The sequence below is a fragment of the Galleria mellonella genome, unplaced genomic scaffold (assembly GCF_026898425.1).
Source record: "Galleria mellonella isolate WM207_F2 unplaced genomic scaffold, CSIRO_AGI_GalMel_v1 utg310, whole genome shotgun sequence".
NCBI lineage: Eukaryota > Metazoa > Arthropoda > Insecta > Lepidoptera > Pyralidae > Galleria > Galleria mellonella.
The window spans coordinates 752,526-776,640 of record NW_026442071.1 but is presented as its reverse complement, the minus strand read 5'-3'; the positions used below and the strand labels follow the sequence as shown (position 1 = coordinate 776,640).

General features: G+C 32.0%; 4 protein-coding genes across 5 annotated transcripts in view; 2 read left to right on the top strand and 2 right to left on the bottom strand.

The window, feature by feature from the left end:
- LOC113509121 (carbonic anhydrase-related protein 10) overlaps positions 1-9,490 on the bottom strand; it is a 97,869-nt gene extending 88,379 nt beyond the window's left edge. Inside the window, exon 1 of the mRNA XM_052895742.1 lies at positions 9,380-9,490. The gene's annotated coding sequence lies outside the window, so the exon portion shown is untranslated. The remainder of the gene's footprint in view (positions 1-9,379) is intronic.
- On the top strand, positions 1,671-14,548 carry LOC128200891 (girdin-like). Of its 2 annotated transcripts, XM_052895744.1 has the most exons (4): positions 1,671-1,962; positions 11,215-11,308; positions 11,916-12,052; positions 12,912-14,548. In XM_052895744.1, exons 2-4 carry the CDS (start codon positions 11,268-11,270, stop codon positions 13,604-13,606), a joined length of 873 nt encoding a protein of 290 aa, XP_052751704.1. In that variant the 5' UTR covers positions 1,671-1,962; positions 11,215-11,267; the 3' UTR covers positions 13,607-14,548. The 2 variants fall into 2 exon arrangements, with proteins under 2 accessions (XP_052751704.1, XP_052751703.1); XM_052895743.1 differs by lacking the exon at positions 1,671-1,962 and having other exon boundaries at positions 11,057-11,308.
- A 1,801-nt stretch (positions 14,549-16,349) lies between these two features.
- Positions 16,350-17,505, top strand: LOC113520209 (ribose-5-phosphate isomerase). The gene has a single exon (XM_026905475.3). The coding sequence runs from the start codon at positions 16,618-16,620 to the stop codon at positions 17,404-17,406; it is 789 nt and encodes a 262-aa protein (XP_026761276.2). The 5' UTR covers positions 16,350-16,617; the 3' UTR covers positions 17,407-17,505.
- Positions 17,506-20,242: 2,737 nt separating this feature from the next.
- LOC113519523 (uncharacterized) lies at positions 20,243-22,568 on the bottom strand. Its single transcript, XM_052895740.1, has 3 exons — positions 22,370-22,568; positions 21,920-22,286; positions 20,243-20,471 (listed from the first exon to the last, which is right to left on the bottom strand). The coding sequence occupies exons 1-3, from the start codon at positions 22,370-22,372 to the stop codon at positions 20,308-20,310; spliced, it is 534 nt and encodes a 177-aa protein (XP_052751700.1). The 5' UTR covers positions 22,373-22,568; the 3' UTR covers positions 20,243-20,307.
- Positions 22,569-24,115: the final 1,547 nt, after the last annotated feature.

Sequence of the window (24,115 nt, the reverse complement as noted above, 5' to 3'; positions counted from 1 at the left end):
ATTCTTGTATCTTTGAATTATTTAAATAATAGACATTATTCATAATCAAGAGAAAAAGGGTTGTTAGTAATTCAGACTACCAGTCCCATTGCTAACAATATAACTTATCAGGTCGATCTTCACGTGGTCCCCCTGGAAACTATTGTACTAAATTCCAGGTGTATTAGTCATGATGGACTAAATGAGGTGCCGTTTCAATTATCTGATGCCCCGCCAGCGTATACTGCTAGCGCAGGCGGGGTTACCACAACATTATCATCCATTAAAAAAAATATTAATAATCAAAGTAGTGTTTCATACTACGACCATAAGTTTATTTTATGTAAAATGCTATTAAAGACAGGAAAATGACGTTAAAAGTAAATATGTAGAATGATGGTGTTAAATTTTTCGTCACAGATAGTGGTGAACGTATTAAAATCGTGTAAATTTTTACGAATAGAGATTTGAATTTTGTGAAGAAATAAAAAATCGCATCTGGCATCCCTAAATCTAGCCGACAACGAGCAATTTAAGTTTCGTAGATTCAATGACTGTTGTAACGGAGTATGAACACAATTTGTAGTCGCTCCCTTTTCGTTCCATTTTCTCCTTTTTATGTTATAAGAAACTACTGTGCACAATGTGTCAAAGCAAGGAAAAAAAAAACTAGAACCCTACGAAATCCTTCTCCCATTTTAAATTACTTTAAAAGTGTTCACAAATGTTAATACTTTTAAGCGCACATCAAACAAAAACTTTAGAACTAGAGGAATGAAGTTTCTCTTAGTCTAAATCCAACACATTATGACTTATGCTTTTGACTATATTGCCTGTAAAATATTGCCTACAATAATTGTATATGCATAAACGCATTTCTAAATTACAAATTTAATAATTACATCTCGTCATGTAATAAACCTATTCTGATATTTTCATTTGCTTAAAAGTATAAATTGCAATAAAAATTAAGTGGGTAATCTAAGTTAACTCTCCGAAATGAGATCTTCAGCGACCGACGAAAGCGGGAATCAACACTTATTAAAAGGGGATTAACTCGTTTAAAGTACGATTGAACTTCTTTCCACCTCTACTTTACAAGAAATTTGTGGCGGCAACCCTTTTACAACTTCTTGCCATTCATATTGTTTGATTTCAACAGATTTTAATAAGAAAAAGTGTTTTTAATTCGATTGTATTTATGTGTCCGTATTTTTTATATTATGCTACATATTTGCATCGAGGTCTTATGCCCGAATTGCTACCATATTAAACTTTTTCTGGGTTATTTTTTTTTTTTTAATTTAAAATATTTTACACAGTTTGATATCACAAATTTTATGTTATTAAAAAACAATAAAATAAAATTTTGCTTCATAAAAATTGATTTTTATGTCTATCAATATTAAAAAAAGAAATCTAATGATATAAAGCTCTTAGTCCAGAGATAAATAATAAAATTGCACAATAAACAGAAAACTTGCAATTATTCCTTTTAGTAAAAAAAAAATAAACTGGACATTTTATTTAAAAGTATAAATTTTTCTTAGAAATATAAATATTTATATTCAAGATTATTCGACTGAATAAAGATTTCTATGTAATCTGGACATAATATTTGGTAATAGATAAAAGTTTCGTACGAACACATTCATTCCGACATTAAATGATAAGAATAGCAGTATTATTAACCTGATTTTCTACGCTAAAATAACGTTAATTGGCGCTAATCAACGGCCATTGTGTTTGATTGTGTTCCCGTGTCTTTGTCTACGGATGTTAAGTCAAGTTGTAATGGCTGCCCACATATGCAACAGAGCTCGTACGTTAAGGAACACGATATTTCTTTGGTCAAGACAAATTGCGGTCGAGCGTTAGTTTGATTACAGGTTATTTGTTCCTTTTACAATGAACATTAACTCAGCAGTGAACATTTTCCCAACGCTTGCTACGTGTTACATATTTTCCCCGGTGATTGCTTAGGTACATACATATAATATATACTATTTATTATTGATGCCCTCATGCTAAAAATAAAATATTTCGATTCTAGTTTAATCGTAAAGATTCTTATCTGTTAGAAATTAGACCACTTCTGCAGTGGTCAGAGTCGCAGGTATCTTATTTATTTGTTAATGAATACTATATAATTCATCATAATCATCATGTCTGCAGTTAACTGGCCACTGCTAAACACGGCCAAGCCCCCCCCTCCCCCTAATATAGTAATTTTCACGCTTAGCAGGTGGATTGGCAACCGCAATTAGGCTTTGGTGATGTTTTAGGACACTGGAGTTTAGGACACTTTTAGGAAAAGGGGGGACCATTCTATGCTGGAACCATACCGTATTATTAATTACGAGTGAATGATTTGTCATTATAAATTGATTATAAGACATATAGATATCCTACTGTAATAGTAACAACATCTAGAGAAACTAAGACTATGTTCTCATGTATTATGGTATAATTAATTAATATAATATTAGCTGCGCATAAATTATTACCCTCCTGAGGAAGTTTATTTTACTCGTTTCATTATTCAACATCCGTTTTACACTCTTTTCTTATTTTGAGTCTAACTAGGCCTATCCTATGTTAAAAATCAAATGTAAGGAATTTCTATACCTATAACATTAGTATGACAATTTTTTTGTATCACAAGGGTGGCGAACAACAGCCCCTCTAATAGTAAATTATTTCTAGACTATAAATTCGTACAGTCAAGATATTATTTTCCTTTCAAATCTGATTGCGTAAAAATTTATTGTTATTGTAAAAGTACTCATAATTCTGCTATTATCTAACATTTATTAACATTTAACCCATATCATAAGTCGACCTTTGTTCTCCGCGTTTTACATTCTTGCCTTATGTCTATTAATCCATTAACGTTTAGAAATTAGGGTGAGCTCATTCTCACCCTTGTCAAATTATTTACAATAGCTGAATGGAACTATTTTCATAAAAACATTCTTCAGTGTTGGTTCTGTTTCGTGTATTTTCATGGAATGAATGTTACAAATGCTCGTTTAAATCATGCGCGGGAAAATTCAAGTGTTTTTTTTTTTTTTATTTAAATTAATTTCGTTGAAATGAACAGAAGACGAATCGATATTTAAACGATAGGCATTCACGTACATATCTGCGGTAATAACATTTTAAAATATGGAGACGTAACATCTAACGACAATGGATGACGGATACCATGGACGGCCATAATACTGTTCATGTTTATCCACTTTTCATCAGATAGATTATCATTCAAATAAACCACGCCTCACAAGCATAGGCATATTAAGAGTAGAGAAGAGGGAGCCGAATAAGCCTTGCATATCCCAAACCTAACGATATGATGTCGAAATTAGTCCAGTTTTCTCTATCTATTTACACTTTGTACAAAAGTCGATTGCTTGGGTACCTCTGTCCCATTCGTGTTTCAACCGTGAAGCAGTTGTGTTTGCATAACTGTGTTTCGGTTTGAAGGGTGGGATATGGCGTGAATTTACTGGGTACAGAGGAATAACATAGTCCTCAAATGGCAACTAATGGGCGAAACAGTATATTATGTCCAAATGGTACTGCTCATGTCTATAGGCGACGGTTACCACTTTCCATCATCTCATTGTTTGCCATTCTGAGTTGTATAAAAAAAAAAAAAAAAACATGTAAGTTAAACCGGTAATTATTACATTAAAATATTTTATAACAGTCTAGCGTCTATCCCAAAATAAGTAGTAAAGCTTTCAGCTATATACAAACATATCTAAGAGTATACAGGCGCCTTTTTTCCAGACCTCCCTGGAAAATGTTCAGAAGTATAACATTGCATCTTTCTTCGTATATTCACCAAAATTTCCAATTGGGTCCAACATTAACACTCGAATTCAAGTCCTAGAGCGAACATACCGCTAACTCTCAGAACGTATATGGTGAAGGTATACTCGTAATTGTGAAAATAACAATAAATGTCGTTTACAAAATTTAAATATGCTCCATAAGGTAATGGGTACTTACTTACCATATATTTAAGTATATACGTAGATCCAATACTTATCTAGATAGATAGATAGATAGATAGATACTCTTTATTGTTTCCTCCAAAAGATTACAATAGTAAACTTACAAGAAATAATCACAATGAGAAAACAATGGGCGACCTTACAAGAGCATCTCTTCCAGGCAACCTTTGGATGGAGAGAAGTAATTATAAACAATTTGGTATCTTATCTAGTGGATCTACGTGTACACACTACACACTATACTTTCTAATTTACTTAAATAAATACAAAAAAGTCAAGCATTCTAAACTAGTAATATATAATAATCACAATATAACGTTTACCATAACAAGATAAAAGAGATAGTCATATAATTGTTATATGAAGACATCTGTAATACTAAACAAGATGACAGCCATAAACATTGACGCCATAATATTATAGGATTGAAATAACAAAGGATCGACCTACGAGCAACAGTTGCCGACGTCTGAGCCTATCAAGTCAACGCGACAATTTCCTATTGCCTTGAAACCGATACGATGCGATCACATCGACGTAATATTTTTGGGGAAAATGTTGAGAGTATCGAATTTATTGTGTTACTTTTATAAGATTTGAATCTATATAATCACGGTAAAACAAAAGTTAGTATCCTTAGTTTAAGTGTAACTGTGTATTGTACTTAAGACAACGACGCGGACATTATTCGTCTTTAAGTATTATTAATATTTACTGCGGGTTTCTTGTAATCTCGTCAGTTAAATATATTGTTAATTAAAAAAGAAAATATTCTTTAATTTCAAATTCTGAAGTCTAAATGCACAACCCATGATAACTAGAATGTGTTAAAACCTCGATTTTATATTTTTGGTATAGACATTTTATTGTTAAAAACAAAAGAATTATTGAAAGATGATAACATTACTTTATAATTATTTATACACAACTGCTTCAATTAATATTACATATAGATAATATTTAAAAAAATTAGAGTTAACAAAATATATGCTTACGGCTTGCACTATTGTGAAAATATAAGTAGACAGAAGAAAATATATACTCAATAGTTAAATTAGACATTAGAATGCAGATTGTATCACCTGTGTTAGAAGATTTAATAGGTATCTATGTAGCAAACAGCCGTTAGAGATTGACATTGCACGTAGCTTGCTTCATTTCAAGTGCATTTCTACGATCCAGAGCTTTTGCTCCAAGGATCGATTATCCCAGACGTCTCGGATTCCTAAGATATCGACTTGATCTCAACTCTCGACTAAGTGTATTAAATGTCATTTTAGACATTACGATTAATGAATTTCTTGTTTTTCGAGTATATAAAAAAATAGAGGAGAAAAAATCAAAATCACTTTATCATCCCTTCCACTCATTAAAAACAAAGTGTTTAAAAATCCGAAATCCACCAGTTGTACTTACTTATTATTAATGTGAATAATTCTATAATCTCTTGAATATATTAAATCATTAAAGTGGCCTCGTAGTTTGTATGAACTTTTTTTTTGTGCTATTTCGATCTAATTTAGTCATATACAATTCTTGAAGAAAATTGTTTAGTTTCTTACAAATATATTCAATTAAAAATCATAGGTAATATATATTATTTCATAATCCTTTTATAATATTAAATTAATAGTAATGAGATTGAAATGAATGCAATAAATTACATTGACAACAAAGGAGATGTCGAATCGATTCTAAAACAATTTGAATTCAATGTTGATGTTCTCGAATTTTTAGAGCTAGTGCCTACCGAAAATCCTCGTTTGATTTTCAAACGGTATACGATTGCTCAAAAAAGAACAAAGTTACTTCCAATGTTGTGCACACAGCTGGCACGAAATTTACATTTTGACTTTACTACTAGCTTTGGTTTATTCATTAAACATAGTACCTACATTATTGTACAGGTAAGCATGATTGTGTATAGGATGTGAATGATCAGCCCTTTCGCCTTTACCATCCTGAAAGCCTGAACAAGTCTGAAATATATGGTATTAGTGACATTTCGCATAACTATGATGTAAATGTGTGTGTAATAACTTGAGTCTGATTTTGCAGCTTTATTATTAAGAATAGAGGAAGGTCTGTATACTATTCTATAGCTTAAGCCTACTTATTATTAGACAAAACTATTATGACATCGTAAAAAAATTGTGGCAAAGAAAAAGAATCAATATATGATGCCTGAACACTTAGGAATGATACTGTTATATGTATCAACTTGTTTAATTTTTAGTTTATTTATTTATTTATTATTAGATGAAATTTGTTCGTTTTGTAAAATAAAAATGATTATACCGTACCTTGTAGACAAGAACACAAAACAAAAACAAGCGCGTAGGTAATTTGAGTAATTCCAATCTCTGAAAGCCTTGTATCAAATCTTGATATCGCTGCGTATTGTTGTCTTTTGTGTTCGGGATCGCATTCGTTTTCCATCGCACACCATTATTCACATTAAGTGGACAGATCTCGGGTCAGATCCAGGCACAAGAAAAGCACAAAAAGTGCCCGCTTTATCCGAGCATGATAAATCTACTTCAAATCCGAGAATAGCATCTTTTATGAAGGAAATTGAAATAAACCGACCGTGCGGATAACGGCTAAGTAAGAAGATCGGGATCCTTTTAGAATATATTGGTGAATCATTTTCATTCATCAACTCGTTCTCTTTACAAGAACACGCTTATTAAATTTATCACCTACCTTAGCTGCTAATGTCTACTGTTTATTATATTTACCTTTATTCAAAGTTTTACTGCAATTGAACTAATTTAAAAACTAAATTTTTAACTTCGAGACAAATATCGGCTAAATATGACTTTGTAGCATAAAAACTTACACACAGAAAGATATAAAATGGCGACTTGATGGTGATGAAAGAAATAAGTTAATATAAATATGTTACATAAATAGTTAATACATATGTAAAGAACGCAAAAATGCAATATATTGTTAAGAAACGTAAGTACAAGTATGTGTCTCTAACAACATCCTAGGAATTAAAGCAGCGGTAGTCACCATTAACCGTCCATATTTATCGTTATATATATATTATATATTTATTTGTTAACTGTAATTATGTGTAACTTAAAGGTAAAAGGATGGGCAGCAGCGTCCCTTAAAAACATCACCAAAACCTAATTGCATCTCAACCTGCCTGCCAACCGTGGCAACTAATAGCAAAACCCCCCAATTTATGGAGGAGGCTTATGTACAATAGTAGACAGATAACGACTGATATGGTGATAATATATATCTATATCTACAACAACTTGTCGTTATCCTATTGGCTATTATGATGCAAAGTTGTTTTTGTTACGTTGGAAAAATGTAAATAAACTTACAAACCTATGTACCATATTTGTTACAAATAAACTATTACGAATAATATAGTCATTAGAAACTAAAATACAAAAATAAAAAAAGCATTTTCCTTATTTCATCTATATAATAGAAAATAGATTGCTCAAAGTATCCCTGTTTTAGTGGTGGACAGAAATCGACCGTGAAATAGTTACCACAGGGAGAGGATGTCTCGTGAACAAACGAAATAGCGAACCAACACCGTGCACCGCGATAGCTTGCAACTCCGGGGCGTTTGGCGGAAAATTGGCTGGCGCGCGACATTCACTATGTTCGACTCAACCATAATAATGAAACGGTCGCTTCATCTATTCTATTTACATCAATAATATATATTAGATATGTACACTACACAACTTTGTTCTTGAGTTTATTTGTATTTTTCAGCGAATTAAATATTTCTGCAGTAAAAAATTTCCTATAGGTATGTTTGTTGACCCAGGCACAAACATTTCATCATGTCAGGTATCATTAAAATTTCTTAGGGTTTATTATTTTGAATTATAGCCTTTGATATATTTTATCTATATATAAATATAGAATGCGTACAAACACAAAGACACACAGCGAGAGACACGCATACACCTACAGACACACGCATACATACACGCATACATACACGCACACACACACACACACACAGAGAGAGAGAGAGAGAGAGAGAGAGAGAAACGCACGCGCACACACGCACACAACTTCCAGATTAAATTATAATAATTATCTCTTCCTATAAATTATATTTATTGCATTGAATTTACTTATTATATTACAAGTACTTAGTAAGTAATCCTGCGGAGTAAGGCCCTGGTGACCTGTAATACAGGTATTCTTATACCTATCCCAGGCACCAGTCTCTCACAATTATATTTATAATAAAAAAAAATCTATGTATTGCCGAAAACATTTATAATATTAGTAAGAATACACTAATAGTCTCCAACGCATCACGTCGAGGCAGCGTACCAAAGGTACTGGCAGCATTACCTCTTTGAATTATTTTTTGCACAAAATAGCTACCAACTCTTGGGTCACTGGTAACCTCGATGAGGCTCATTGGGAGACTATTAGTGTACTCTAATTAGTATTATAGATATTTTTGAATATAAATATATTTTTTTTAATATAAATATCAGATTATAATGAAAAAGTGCACAGGCGGAGTTATCTCTAGAAGGAATTGTTTTATTCGCACAATTGCAGTTTACTCAGTAGGATAAAATAAACTATCAAAAATTACTTGAAAATAATAAGAAAGCATTGAGATAAAAAAACATTATTTTCTTGAAAAATATTTATTTGTAAAGACAATAATGAAAAGAAACCATCTATTTGAATTTCCTAAATACCTAATTATGATAAAAATATTTTTATTAATTTTAAATATAGTGACTCAAGTAGATTTTGTAGTCCTTTCTTAAATCGTTTAAAAATATTACAAACTGAAACTTCAATCTCAGCTACAAAATATACGTCTACTCATAACGCCAACCGTGGATCGTAGATCCAGAAAACAATCCACATCCGTATTGCCGTGACGAGCCGATGTGCCATAAAATGTCGCCCGTTATGATTTTCATCACGAACGGAGACCAGCGCAAAATTTCGTTTTCATTTTATGGTTGAACATTTTAGTTATATTTCACTGCCAAATAATATCGGTGAAAGATATTCTGTTGCAACTGCGCAAATTTGCGATAACAACACATTTTGTTCGCGGATTATCAGTGATAGCTCATTATAAACTAACAAAAACTGTTTTGACAGTCGTCAATATTATTAAAATAGATAACTACACCAATTTGTTATTTTTTATGAAACTAAATGATAGTACATGCCTAATCGTAATACACCTACTACAATATAGTGAAATTACCGACACCTACTTATATAAATATAGACAAACACCACCGTCAGATATTTTGCAGTATTATTCCATCTATTGGCGCATTTAAAATCAGGGGCGGGGGGAGCTATTCTATATTATTCCCTTAAAAAGACGTATATGTACTCACTGACTCAATGAATGCGAAACTTTGCTTACATTCTGGGACGGGCACCAGATGATACTGGTGTAAACACGAATGAACACATAAATATTCGTACTATGTCAAGATATGACGATTAGTTTTGATGTGAAGGCGTTAACTAATTAAAAACAAATAAATAAATAGCTCGCATATAGTAAAAACTAGACGGCGAGCTTAGTATTACCTACAACGCCATCTATAAAAAGTAATCCGAAGTAACGATTTTCATACAAAATTATCAATTTTTAATTTTAGCAAGATTAATGAACAGCAATTGAGCAATTGGTTTATAATATACACGTATATACGTATATGTATATACTCGTGTATATATATATACGAGGTTTGTCCGGAAAGTACGTATAAAAGTTTTTTAAAAATTTTATTTTACAATTATTCAGGTAAATCAATTTTATCCCCTTCAAAGTACTCCCCCTGTGACATAATGCACTTGTGCCAACGCCGTTTCCACTGTGAGAAGGCTCCTTGAAAGTCCTCTGGTTGTAGGTTTCTCAGCTGCCCCGTCGTAGCTTTTTTTATCTCATTATGTCCCCCAAATGCCGCCCCCGAAGTACCAATTTGGTTTTTGGGAACAAGAAGAAGTCACACGGGGCCAAATCCGGCGAATAGGGGGGGTGTTCGGTCACCGTAATGGAATTTTTACTCAAAAACTCACGGACAACAAGAGAGGTGTGGGCAGGGGCATTGTCGTGGTGAAGAATCCAACGCCCCTCTCGCGCCAATTCTGGACGAACTCGTGCCACACGAGCTTTGAGGCGTCTGAGCACATCGACGTAGAATTTTCCATCAACTGTCTGGCCTGGAGGGACAATCCCCCGAACATCGAAAAAAACAATCAACATTGTCTCGGCCCTCTCTGAATCTTTTTAGCCACTTGTGGACGGTTGGTTCCTTCACAGCATCATCCCCATAAACTGTTCTGAGATCGGCAAAAATTTCACGGCCATTCTTGCCGAGTTTCGAGAGAAACTTGATTACGACGCGCTGCTCTTCAACGGAAGCGGGCTCCATGCCGACGGGGTTTCGTTAAGAGGTAACTTCACAGATGGCGTGACAAGCCAGTTCGCACCGCACGGCGGTCAGACCAGAACTGAAGCATATATATCCTGCGCTTACCTGGCCTCCCCACTCATCTTTCTCGCATTCCAGAACACTTTTATACGAACTTTCCGGACAGACCTCGTATATATAATATAAATATAATAATAAAAATATAATAATATAATAAATATATATATATATAATATAAGCATATGTTTTCTTTTTCTGAACTTTCAAAAGATTTTATGTTTTATCATTGTGGTGTCTTGTTATTTCTAAGGAATTAGATGTTATATCTACCATATCTCCCCTGTAATTACATTACCTGTGACATTAGCAATACCATGCAAGCATAGCTGCTTAGTAGCATTAATATGAGTGGTACATAAAAAACCTTGCAATCTGTTAAATCCAGAATCTGAATCTATATATGATACGGGTCCATAATAAGATAGCTAAATAACTCTGTACAGCATAAAATTATCTAAATTATACAGGTGTACTATTTTTTATCTATTCTTTTTTCTATTCTTTTCTTTTTTATATTTCTTGATCTAAAGACATTCATTCACTTGTCATTTTCCTCAGATATTTTTTATAACAAAAATCTGTTCTCCAGTAAAATCCATATTATTTTGTAATGTTAAAACTTTACCACCTTATTTTTTAATTAAAATTCGATATTTTATTTACTTTCCTATTTTGGACATTTCTATGTAGAAATCCTTTGTAAGATTAAAATATGCTATCATACGCAGATACTGGGAACTTTCTTTCTGAAACAAATATTGAAGAAACTAACGAAAACGAAATGAGGAAAGCATTAACTGCTATAGCCCATGAAATACAAAGGTAAGTCACTGTTAATTTTTTTTTAATTTTTCGTAATGTGTACAAAAGTCGTTTGCTTCGGCATTCACAGACTCCCTGCAACACTTTTTAAATCGTCGCTCCAGTAGTGGGGTACAATTTTAGACTACCTTTACCTGTACAGGGTAGCCACTCGATATTATTTCAATTCGAGATATAGGTAAATAAGTGTAAATGTAGAAAATAAATCTATATACGAATGTGTGTTTAGAATGTGAATGTATTGGTATTTAATTATATTTAAAAACAATAATTATATATAGAGGATACCAGAGGGAGACTTTGTACAAAAGTCGATTGCTTCGTTACCTCTGTCCCATTCGTCTTTCAACCGTGAAGCAGTTGTGTTTGCATGGTTGTATTTCGGAAGGGTGGGATATAGCGTGAATTTACAGGGTACAGAGAAATAACATCTGAGTCCTCAGGAATGGCACGCATGGGGGGTATCATGGGCGAAACAGTATACTCTGTTATGTCCACGGTACTGCTCATGTCTATAGGTGACTATTACCACTTTCCATCAGGTGGACCGTCAGCCTGTTTGCCATTCTAAGTTGTATAAAAAAAAATTAATTGATATGTTTATCAGATACCACATGAAATCGCCAACATCAGGCCTCGACAGTAATGAAGATATATTTAAAAAGTTAACTACATTGAAATCAAATTTAACATTAAAAAAGAAACAAGTGGAAAAACTTCGTGAAAGTCTGAATATTGCATGCAGTAAGAATCTATCTTAATATATAAAAATTCCAAGTCATGCTAATTCCCGATACCACTTGACCGATTTTAATGTAATTTATGTAAATATATAGGTATTATTTTACCAGAAAGAGACTTTAAACAAAAGTCGATTGCTTGAGTACCTCTATCCCATTCGTGTTTCAATCGTGAAGCAGTTGTGTTTGCATGTCTGTGTTTCGGTTTGAAGGGTGGGATATGTCGTGAATTTACAGGGTACAGAGGAGTAACATCTGAGTCCTCAGGAATGGCAACGCATGGAGGGTATCATGGGCGAAACAGTATACACTGCTCATGTCTATAGGCGACGGTTACCACTTTCCATCAGGTGTGCCATCAGCTTGTTTGTCATTTTAAGTTGTATAAAAAAAAATATTTGCTTAACTTAAAAGATAAAAATTTAAAGCATCTTGTTTCAATTATAATAAGGTAAAGGACTAAACAATGTTTACTGAATTACCTAGATCAACTAGTTACTTAATAAATTTATTTTAATAGATATCAAGAAATTATGAATACATCGATTACAAATTGTGAAAATTATGATGGCTGTCCTGTGTGCGAGATAAATACTTTAAGCAGAAAAACAGGGTCCCAAAATTAGTTTACGCTTTCTCCGGTTCCTTTCTTTTGCACTCTGTTCAGATTGAATAATTTTATTGTATGAAGGTACATAAGATACTTAAAAATAATCTCTAATACTGCGATGTTGCATTCTACATATTTGAGTAAACTTTAGTTTTCCCGTTTCCCATAACACAACATACTTAATTAGATTATGGATACTATGTTCAGCCTTATAATGACTCTTAGTAAAACAGATTATTATTATTAATTTCAGTAGTTGCCAAAACATTATTAACTGCTAAGGAAAATGAAGTCTTAGCATTTAATAAGCACATACATTTAGCTAGAAGTCAATGTAACGCTTTGCTTCAGAAAAATATAAATACCGATGCAATCGTTGAAAAGTTTAAAACAGAAAATCAAACATTAAAAAAGAAAATAGAAAACATCGAGAGTTTTATTAATCTGGGTTACATAGAAATACAAAAAATGCGTAATTCTCGAGTAAAAGAATTATCTACAATGCAACAATTAAAGGAAATATTTATTAGTTGCGGCCACCACTACGCAAATTATTATAATGAACATGAATACTGCTTACAACTTGAACGGAAAAATCGCTTTTTGAATAACAAAATAAATATAATGCAGAACAGTATAGAAGTTACTATTGGTGAACTCAATACTCTACGCTACCGAAACGTAAAACTACTAAAGGAAAATGATTTATTTAAAAAAAAGCAAAGATATTTAAACAGTAATATTGATCACGATATAAACAGTACACGTTCACTTTATAACACACCGCATATTAATGAAATTATTAGAAAAGAAAAATCAATAACTAAAACGCGTTACCTAGATTTGACCATACATTTATCGTTGATAGAAATGCTACTTTGTGACCAAGATACTATGTTAAAAGATTTAAATAAATTGTCAGAAGAAATTAATAATTCAAGCAAATAATGGAGAGCTATGTATGTAAATACCGATCTAAGTATGTTATAAAATATAGTTATACAAAATAATGAAAAATATGTTATATAACATATAATGTGTTTTTAAAATTTATGTTGAAATTTTAGCTATGTCTATTCTATACATTTATATACAAGTAATGGAAAATATTTTGAACTTACTGTTTGTCAGTTCCGACAAATGCGAGACGAGACACTGTGACGCAAATTACGTACGCCACCTGAAGAAGATTTTTGGATAAAATCAAAATAATTAAAATTTTCACAGAAATATTTTTTTAAATAAAATTAGTATTAAATCAAAACATTAAATCAATTAATCGATTTTTAATTTACTGGACATCAGCACTTTGCCTTATGGTCGAATCAATTATTCGTTTTTTTGTATTTCCATTATATTCAGTTGAATTTACAGGATACAGAGGAATAACACCTTAGTCTTCAGAAATGGCAATGCATGAAGAATATCATGGGCCAAGTCCGTTTCACTTTTCCCCAAGAATGTCATTTCTCTAAAATTTCTTGCTAAATTTTTTAACTACAGTTGCAAAAAATTACCCAATCTGGCAACGCGGCTTCCCTCTACACAATAGGTTTTTAATGGATGATAATGGAATGATTTACAATATATGCTGGCGGGGGACCAGTAATGAGCTTGTTAGATATTTATTCTAAATTATATCAATTTTCTTAAAGATCTTGTGTCAAAATGTGTACCTACATTTATTAATAAAAATCAAACTACTTTAAATATAATAAAATATTAAATTAATTAAATATTGAATTATTCTTGTAATATATATAAAACACTAATTTATATTTTAATTGATTTTATAATTATTTATTATCTTGATGCTTAAATAAAAAGTAATGAAATTGTAAGAACATGTGGTCTCACTGACTTGTTCACTCGAATTCGGCCCTGTAAATATACGAGGTTTGTCCGGAAAGTACGTATAAAAGTTTTTTAAAAATTTTATTTTACAATTATTTAGGTAAATCAATTTTATCCCCTTCAAAGTACTCCCCCTGTGACATAATGCACTTGTGCCAACGCCGTTTCCACTGTGAGAAGGCTCCTTGAAAGTCCTCTGGTTGTAGGTTTCTCAGCTGCCCCGTCGTAGCTTTTTTTATCTCATTTATGTCCCTCAAATGCCGCCCCCGAAGTACCAATTTGGTTTTTGGGAACAAGAAGAAGTCACACGGGGCCAAATCCGGCGAATAGGGGGGTGTTCGGTCACCGTAATGGAATTTTTACTCAAAAACTCACGGACAACAAGAGAGGTGTGGGCAGGGGCATTGTCGTGTGAAGAATCCAACGCCCCTCTCGCGCCAATTCTGGACGAACTCGTGCCACACGAGCTTTGAGGCGTCTGAGCACATCGACGTAGAATTTTCCATCAACTGTCTGGCCTGGAGGGACGAATTCTTGATGGACAATCCCCCGAACATCGAAAAAAACAATCAACATTGTCTTGACATTTGAGCGGGATTTTCTTGATTTTTTTGTTCGTGGTTCCCCGGATGTCTTATCGAATTAGATCGGCAAAAATTTCACGGCCATTCTTGCCGAGTTTCGAGAGAAACTTGATTACGACGCGCTGCTCTTCAACGGAAGCGGGCTCCATGCCGACGGGGTTTCGTTAAGAGGTAACTTCACAGATGGCGTGACAAGCCAGTTCGCACCGCACGGCGGTCAGACCAGAACTGATATTGTTAGGGACATAAGGAAGGGGTCCTGCGCTTACCTGGCCTCCCCACTCCTCTTTCTCGCATTCCAGAACACTTTTATACGAACTTTCCGGACAGACCTCGTAAAAGATTGTTATTTAGGTGGGGAGGCACTTCTAGTCCAACCGTTGAACAAAGCGGAGTTCTCTGACATATCAAGAGTGAACAAGTATAGTAAACCACGTGGTCATTATAAAAATATATATCACAAGTATTGCTAATGGTAAAGTCTCAAGAAGCTATAGCTAAATAAGTGCAATGGATTAACAGAAGTTGGGTATTTCTTTTATATTACTTAGTTATATATTATATAGGTAATAATTAAAATAAGTAAATATGATTTAATAATATCTAAAATAAATGAACTGTGAGTACTTGTGATTCATTTCTCTTTATTACTAAGAAGCTTACAACCTTTATATTGCTAAAGAATATATCATATACATGGAAAAATTTCATCATCGTGATGAATACGATTTCAGAGGAGACCACGTGGAGGTCTACTAATAGGACTGGTCTAGTAATAGGACTGGTCCGCATTACTAACAAACTTTTTACCCAAATAGGTAAGGTAATGTTTTTTTAGTATTGTCAGATTGGGTTGCTTCCCTAATTTCGAATAAGGCTATTCACAAAACTAAAATTTCGGATGAAATTTGAAATTATTAGAGAAATATTTGGAAAAATTAAATAGGGTTAGTGAAATTTGAATAAACTTTTTTGACAATTACAATATTGTAAACCATTAAGCGGTTATTAATGCAATGAAATATACTAATAAAAGTAACAAAACAGAAGGTAATAAACGTGAACCATAGTAGTTTCTTTTTTCATCATTTGCTCTGTAGTTACGAGATAAAAAGTAGAAAATCGACACAAGCTTGTGATTGGCTAAAAGTCAAGAAAATCATATCGATTTTGAGAAAGAATATTTGAGTAAAAAAATCAAAAAATACATCTGGCAACCCTGGCTTTGTTTGTCACTATTTGTCATTGTCAAGGTCAAATCAACAATTATTGAACATCTTATTTTCTTACACGCTGTTCGTACCGGTACATGTTTTCACTTTTTTTTTTATTTACAAAATAATTTGCATAAAAGATCATATAAATTAATAAGGTCGGAGTAAGTAAAAAATTTTATTATATTTAGAGTAGTAGTAGAATAGGTATATAGAGAGTAGTTAACCTCTAGAATCCTTCATGTCACTTCACTAACATCCTCGAGGTAGGTAGTCTAAAAATAATTCTGGTTATAACGACTGATGAATGTTGAAGAGTATAACCAAAGAAATATTGTTACACAGCTATTTAAACTTTCGTTTATTGGGTATTAACACAGCAACAATGTCTTTGGAACAGGCTAAGCAAGTGGCCGCATACAAAGCTGTTGATGAATTTGTAACAAATGACTGTGTTTTTGGCGTTGGAAGTGGTTCAACTGTCGTGTATGCCGTACAACGCCTGGCGGAACGAGTGGAAACTGATAAATTAAAGGTAATATGTATACCAACCTCTTTCCAAGCCAAACAGTTAATCATAAAGCACAAACTTACATTGGGAGAACTAGAAACAAATCCACAAATTGATGTCACCATTGACGGCGCCGATGAAGTGGACTCCAATATGATCTTGATCAAAGGTGGAGGCGGTTGTCTCCTTCAAGAGAAAATTGTTGCCTCATGTTCCAAAAAACTTATAGTTATTGCTGACTACACTAAGGACTCTGTAAAACTGGGTGATAGGTACAAAAAAGGAATACCCATTGAAGTTGTACCGATGGCATATAATCCCATTAAAAACAAAATAATTACTCTATTTGGTGGTGAAATTAAGTTGAGAAGTGCTGTTGCAAAAGCAGGACCTGTTGTAACTGACAATGGTAACTTCATACTCGACTGGTTATTTCCAAATCAAAGTTTAGATTGGCAAAAAGTAAACACTACAATAAAGATGATACCTGGTGTTGTAGAAACTGGCTTGTTTATTAACATGTGTCAGAAAGCTTATTTTGGCCAACCAGAGGGCAATGTAATAGAAAGATCTGCTTCTATTTAAGTAAAATTGTGTATGTGTGTGTGTGTCATCAAAAATAAGGCTTTTTTTATATTTTTTTAAAGTGCAGAATTTATTTTTTTATTATATTTTATATAAAATTGTAATTGTTTTATTAAACATGTTGATTTAAAAATGTCAATTAGGTATGTTACATTACAATACATATCAGTATTATGTTCATAAATTTGTATATATATTACTATCATTCAATATCTTGGATGAAATTATAATTTCTTGCAATACATCTATAGACAACAAAAACTAAAATTAACATTGAATGCTATGAACTTTATTTAACTCAGTGTATACAACCTTGCATAGAAAAACATATCTGAAAATAAATACATCAACATATAATATTTATACTTAGTACATGCAAATTAAGTAATCTGATTTTATACTTATGTTTGTACCTAATTACCTATTAGACATACTATGTTGTGCATCACTTTCATTATTAAAAAAAAAAAGTAAATACAACAAATTTCTTTATACTACTCTGCATTTATTTATAATACCAATAGATAAATATAGTAAGTTTTTATATAGGTAAGTATAAAAAATTGTATTGTTTCTGACAATGACTTTATCAATAAACATGATAACCTTTAGTAACAAAAAAATAAGTTATATTAAATCACTACTTATAGATATAAAAATAAAATGATGATTTATTTTTACAGCACTTAATTTACTGATTATTGAGAGATGCTTATAAGTTGAAAAATCACTAATAAAATTAATGAATAAACACTATTGATATTAAATCTAAATTAATATGCACAAGCTGTAATATACATTGAACATCCATGTTTTTTTTTAAATACAAAATATTTGACTTTAATTATCATAAAATTTGTGTAGGGCTTACACAGGAGTAAACCCTATTAACTTTAAAAATAATTATAAAATTCGATTCCGACTTTACAAGCTTCTGCCCTTTAAAAAAAACCATAATACATTTTGGTTGAATTATATATATTTTTTAGTATGTTTGTTCCGTTATGGAACAGGCTAAGGTTGGAGACTATGCTGCCTAGTCTTCAATATGATAATTTGTCTGGAATTTTATGAATTATATTATTAAGTTTTGGAATAAAATAAAAAAAATCTAAATTTGGAAAAATAAATTAATTTCACAAAAACTTGTAACTTTATATTTTCTTCTTAAAGCAGTATACTGGGTTACTCAGAAAGTATTGCGAGAAAAAGTTGTTACGTATGTGAGACTGGCCAGTTATAATTTATTTAAAAATATTATTACTTATAAGTCAAAATGGGTTCTAAATTCAAAACTTCCCTCCACATTTTTTGCGAACTAATTAAAATTACCGTGTCTCATTGAAAAAATGATTAGTGTCGAGAAATTTTTTCGCGCTATGATTTTTTATGATTTTAAGTGTCGCCTGAAACCAGACAAATCGTACGATAGACTTCAAATGGCATTCATGGATGAAGGCCCTTCTAAGGCAATCGTGTATCTTTGGTATAATGAATTTAAGCGCGATCGACTAACATTGGGGGATGAAAAAAGTGGTCGCCCATTGACGACTGTTATGGAAGAAAACGTGCTAGCAGTGAAAAATTTGATCCAAGACATAGACGAGTTACATACCAAGAGATTCAGCATCTGCAGTATATACTGCAGATTGGATCAGGAAGCCTTCACAAGATTCTACACGTGCATCTACTGGTGCGGAGGATAGTTTTAAGCTGGGTACAACAACCTCACCGATGTTCAGAAGCAGGCAAGGTTGGAATTGTGGCATGATATGGTAGACAAATTTGAAACATATTCGTCTCAGCGTGTTTACGACATCGTTACAGGTGATAAATCCTGGATTTATCAATACGATCCAGAAACAAAGCACTAGTCGACGGTTTTAGTGTTTCAAAACGAATCGACGCCTACCAAAGTAAAGCGACCTAGAAGCGGGTGGAAGATTTAGATCGCGAGCTTTTTTAATTTGACCAACTACTTGGTGTCAATTCCTTTACGAAACCAAAGAAGCATTAATGCCGAATGGTATACTACCAAATGCTTGGCAGAAGTTTTCTCTGTTGTGTATCTCTGTCAGTCTGTTCCTAGACAGCACACCAGTCAAACTCCTGGGTCACCCTCCTTACAGCCCTGACCTAGCACCGTGTAACTTCTTCTTATTCCCAAAAATAAAAAATCGGCTCAAAGGGATACAATTTTCGTCGCCAGATGATGCGCTCTCAGCGTTCGAGCAGGCTGTAAACGAGGTCTCTGCGGCGGACTAGAAAAAGTATTTCGAAAATTGGTTCAGACGCATGAAACTTTGTATAAAGGCTGGTGGAGAGTACTTTGAAAAGGTGTAATAAAAATATATTTACCTATAGAACATTTTTTTTTTTGTGTCGCAAAACTTTCTGAGTGTTCCACGTATTATATAGTATTAGCGTACTAAAATCCAACCAATTAAGAGCATTCTCCTTAATTAATTCACTTATATACAAGTACAAAAATTAATAAACCTATAAAACTTAATCTGGTCTATTTAATACAATCAGAATAAGACAAAAAATAAAACTAACATACTGGTAGATTTCAATTGGAATATTAATAAATTACATTTGTAGTCTTTGGTTTACAAGTAATAATACTATTCTTATAATATTTTTAAAATAATTTTTACTATACTTAAGAGCTATATCATACCTCTAATCTGAAATGTGTAATTGAAAATTATTGGTATGAATTAAGATATTATTCATTATATATTCATAAAATATTAACTTTACATTTAAAAAACTAGACACATTAAATATACAAATACAATGAGCACATAAAAATAGTTTCGCTCTTGTTGCTAAAAAAAAATAAGATAAAGCTTGTATTGTAGTGTTCCCATAGAATTAATGACAGTAAAAATAAAATTAATAAAGACTAGTTTTCTTCATTATACGTAAAAATTCATCTTGATTTATTTCACCGTCTCCATCTCTATCTGCTTCATCGATCATCTCATGTAGCTCCTCATCAGTCAAATTTTCACCTAGCTCCTTTGCTACTCGTTTCAAATTTTTGAAAGAAATTTTACCTGGAAATGTATAAATTGGTTTTAATTTCATAATTATATACAGTGGATTTCATTACAACCTTGGTTGTAGCAACCATTTGTCTAAAGCGACGTTAAATCTAAGTCCCTTGAATTTAAAGCCTACTTTAGTACAAAATTCATGTGGTTATAGCGACTTTGGATGTAACGCTGAGGACAGGTGTAGCAACTGTGTTTAATGAATCATTTATAACAAATTCTAGAAATCCCATGCAGATATTGCGACCAAAGTTGGCCACTAAAGAGACACCAAGATTTCTTTATTACACAAACATTTCTAACTTTTTGTTTACATTCTCACAGGTGATCAACAAGTATGGAGACCTATTGTTTATAGATATCAGCTAAGTAGGTAGGGAAGCGTGTATGTTTCGGAGTTAAATTTATGGTTCAGTTACAAAGTGATATTTTAAGTAGCAACTGAATTTAATAAACTTTTGGATAAGAATGACTGCCTCGACTCACATTCATGTTAAAGGCAGAAATCATTTCAAAATGAAAAATGGTGAAAACAATGCTGATTTTTATGAAGAAAAAACTATACATGTGTACATGCCTGTATCTCTTTACTTTTGCCTGTAATGACTTCCAGATATAACGACGAAAATAGAGTGGTCCCTTCATCATCATTATACCCAAAATCCACTGTATAATAAACACAACCTCAAATATAATTGTTTTTATAAAATATTGTATTTTTAATACCTCTCATATTAATTGTTTTTTTAAAGTATGATTTATTAATAACTCTTGACCTTTCAAAGGCTTACTTTTTCATTTCTCTTTTCTTGCATGCTTTTAATAACATGATCATATCTTATAAAACTGACTAATTGCTTATTTTCATCTATTTTATCTCATTCTTTTATTTATCTGAAGTATCTATGTGTTATTTCAATTCATACATGTGTACATGATTGTTAATCACACATATATAAGTAAATAATAATCAGTATATGAGATTGGGGCTTCTTGGTATTTTGGATAAGATCAAAGTGTACATGAAACTATAAATTTATATGAAAATAAAGCATCTATAATCTCAATCATCCATTCAGAGAATATGCACATTGTTTTTTCTAATAAGTACCAATATACATTACAGCATTCACTGTGGTGATACCCCTCATACACTGCCATTTTTGAGAAGTGTAATTTCACTGCCATATCCTACCTTTCAAACAAAAACGCAATCAATACATACACTGCTGCTTTACTGGAAAGACAGCTGGGACAGAGGTGCCCATATAAACTTATATGGTCTCCCTCTGAAGAATTTTTTTAACACAGGAGGCAAACGGACATGCAGCTCACTTGAAGGTTTGTAATTAAGTTTAGAATTTTATGCTAACACAGTATTATAAAAGAACAATTATAGGTAATTATTGAATGATATTCTTACTGCCAAAACTTTAAAAGCAATTGATTACCTGTTTCATCATCATCAAAAAGCTTAAATGCCTTCATAATTTCTTCTTTTGTGTCTTTCTCTGCCATTTTGACAGTCATCAAGTCAAGAAAGTCCTCAAACGAAACTTTACCATCACCTTTATCAATTTCAGCAATCATCTTTTTTATTTCCTCTTTTTTAGGTTCAAACCCAAGAGCTCGAATAGCTACTTTCAATTCTTTTGTATCTATTTTACCAGTATTTTCTGTATCAAACAAATCAAAAGCTTCCTTTATATCACGGCGCTGTTCTTCAGACAGTTCAAACTTGGGACCGGATTTTTTTCGAACCCCTCCAGATGTTGCATTATTGGAACTAACAGCCTTCTTTTGTGCTATCGTAGTTGCCTGTAAGTTTACATTTATAAAACATTCACTACATAAAATAAAGTTAAAAATGTACTAAAATAATAATATACAGCAAATCTTACCATTGTCGTCTTAATGTTAAAAATTTTTATTTTTATTTTCTAGCGCTATACTAAAGCTAATGTTTACAACACCATTTTATTAATTAATTTCACAGAGAACTTTATCAAATTCGATACTTGACAATTTAAATTAATAAAATAGTATTAGATTGTAAATAATTAATTAATATAAGCATAGATATATATAATAAAAACAAATGATATCAGTGTTTCCAACTCAATATAATAGATTACGGGCTAACTAAATGAAAATAAATTACACATTGATATTTTATAAACATGAAATTATTTTATCATTTTTAAATAAAGTCCATATTATTCGATATAAATGTATAATTTTTATTTCTAAAGAATCTAATAAAATATTTAAAAAAAAATGCTTAACAAGAAGACATTGTACTTGCTATCAATAGCAACTTTACCACTTTTCATCTATTTTTGATCATAATATTTTTTTTCTGAAGGCTAGAGTATAATAAAAAAATGGCTAAATCTAATCTAAAGATTGAAATTTGCAACACTAAATTAAATGTCAACATACCTCTATTCATTGACGTAGTGTTTTTTTTTTTCTTTTGTGGCGTTCACCCCGATATTAGGGTATTTTGCCAAGAACAAAACGGGAAAACGATAATAATAATAAAAATACCTAACACAAACGAATTTAGAAAGGATAAGGATTAGGTCTAGATACTTATAGGATATGAAGGATGTACTTGTACATAAGAAAATATACTTATAAATATATAAGAAAAGCAATTGATGCAACTATAAATGTATTCATATAATATAACTAAATCTTAATATTGTTATCATATATATATGATGACAGTATTTTATAGATAATAGGATCATTGGAAGAAAGTAGAATAAGAATAGAAGTTGGGGATGGAACACGGAGATGATGAAAAAGGGAGGTGTGGTCAAATTTAGAACATGAGAAAAATATATGATTCAAGTCCGCTATTTCAGCACCGCAATTAGACGACGAACTTTGTACAATACCAAGCTTGTATAAATGAGAAGGTGTGCATACATGACCTATGACGTCTTGTTTGACAGTCACAATTCTTTCCTTTTTTTTTTTATTGCTTTCAGTCCAGCCAAAAATATTCAAAATATCTTGTAATACTTACATACATATATATCTATCACGCCCATAGACTTAGTATACCATACTACGTATTAATCAATCCTGTTCTCATACTCCTCGACTTCGCACGGTTAAATAGATTGAATGATAAATAAGATAAAATCTAAGAACAAGGAATTACATAGAAGTAATGGTAAAATAAAAACTGTAAATCATATGGTTGCCTACTTTCTCCTTATACAAATCTAAATAGTGAAAAGAGGACTACAGATACATCATCGGTTGCTATTCTTGTCAATTCATAGCAGGCTAGTGTACGAAAATGTTATAGGGCCGTATAACCTGCTGTTTGCATAATATAATAATAGTCGCATGCCTGTTGTCTGCATCTACTGTAGATAAACTTTTTATAATGAAACTTTTCAATTTTCTCAATTCCTTTAAAAAAAACTAGTAATAAAAAATATGAAGTTCATTCCAAGACAACTGATTTATCCGTAATTTATAATCCCAATATCAGTAGTGATTTCCTATAAGAGTAAATATTTTTTTACTATCTTCGTTTTTGACATATATAACAGATTGTGTTGTAAGGAACTCTTCAAGGTGATGTTTACAACAACCATGGAATACTAACCCCGCGTGCGCTAACA

Excerpts from the sequence above, each read along its gene's own strand:
- LOC128200891 (XM_052895743.1), top strand. The coding sequence starts at position 11,199 with ATGCTATCATACGCAGATACTGGGAACTTTCTTTCTGAAACAAATATT. Across the intron at positions 11,309-11,915 it reads ATAGCCCATGAAATACAAAG|ATACCACATGAAATCGCCAA; the intron begins GTAAGTCACTGT and ends TATGTTTATCAG. Across the intron at positions 12,053-12,911 it reads AAGTCTGAATATTGCATGCA|TAGTTGCCAAAACATTATTA; the intron begins GTAAGAATCTAT and ends TATTAATTTCAG.
- LOC113520209 (XM_026905475.3), top strand. The coding sequence starts at position 16,618 with ATGTTGAAGAGTATAACCAAAGAAATATTGTTACACAGCTATTTAAAC.
- LOC113519523 (XM_052895740.1), bottom strand. Across the intron at positions 20,472-21,919 it reads TTTTGATGATGATGAAACAG|GTAAAATTTCTTTCAAAAAT; the intron begins GTAATCAATTGC and ends ATACATTTCCAG.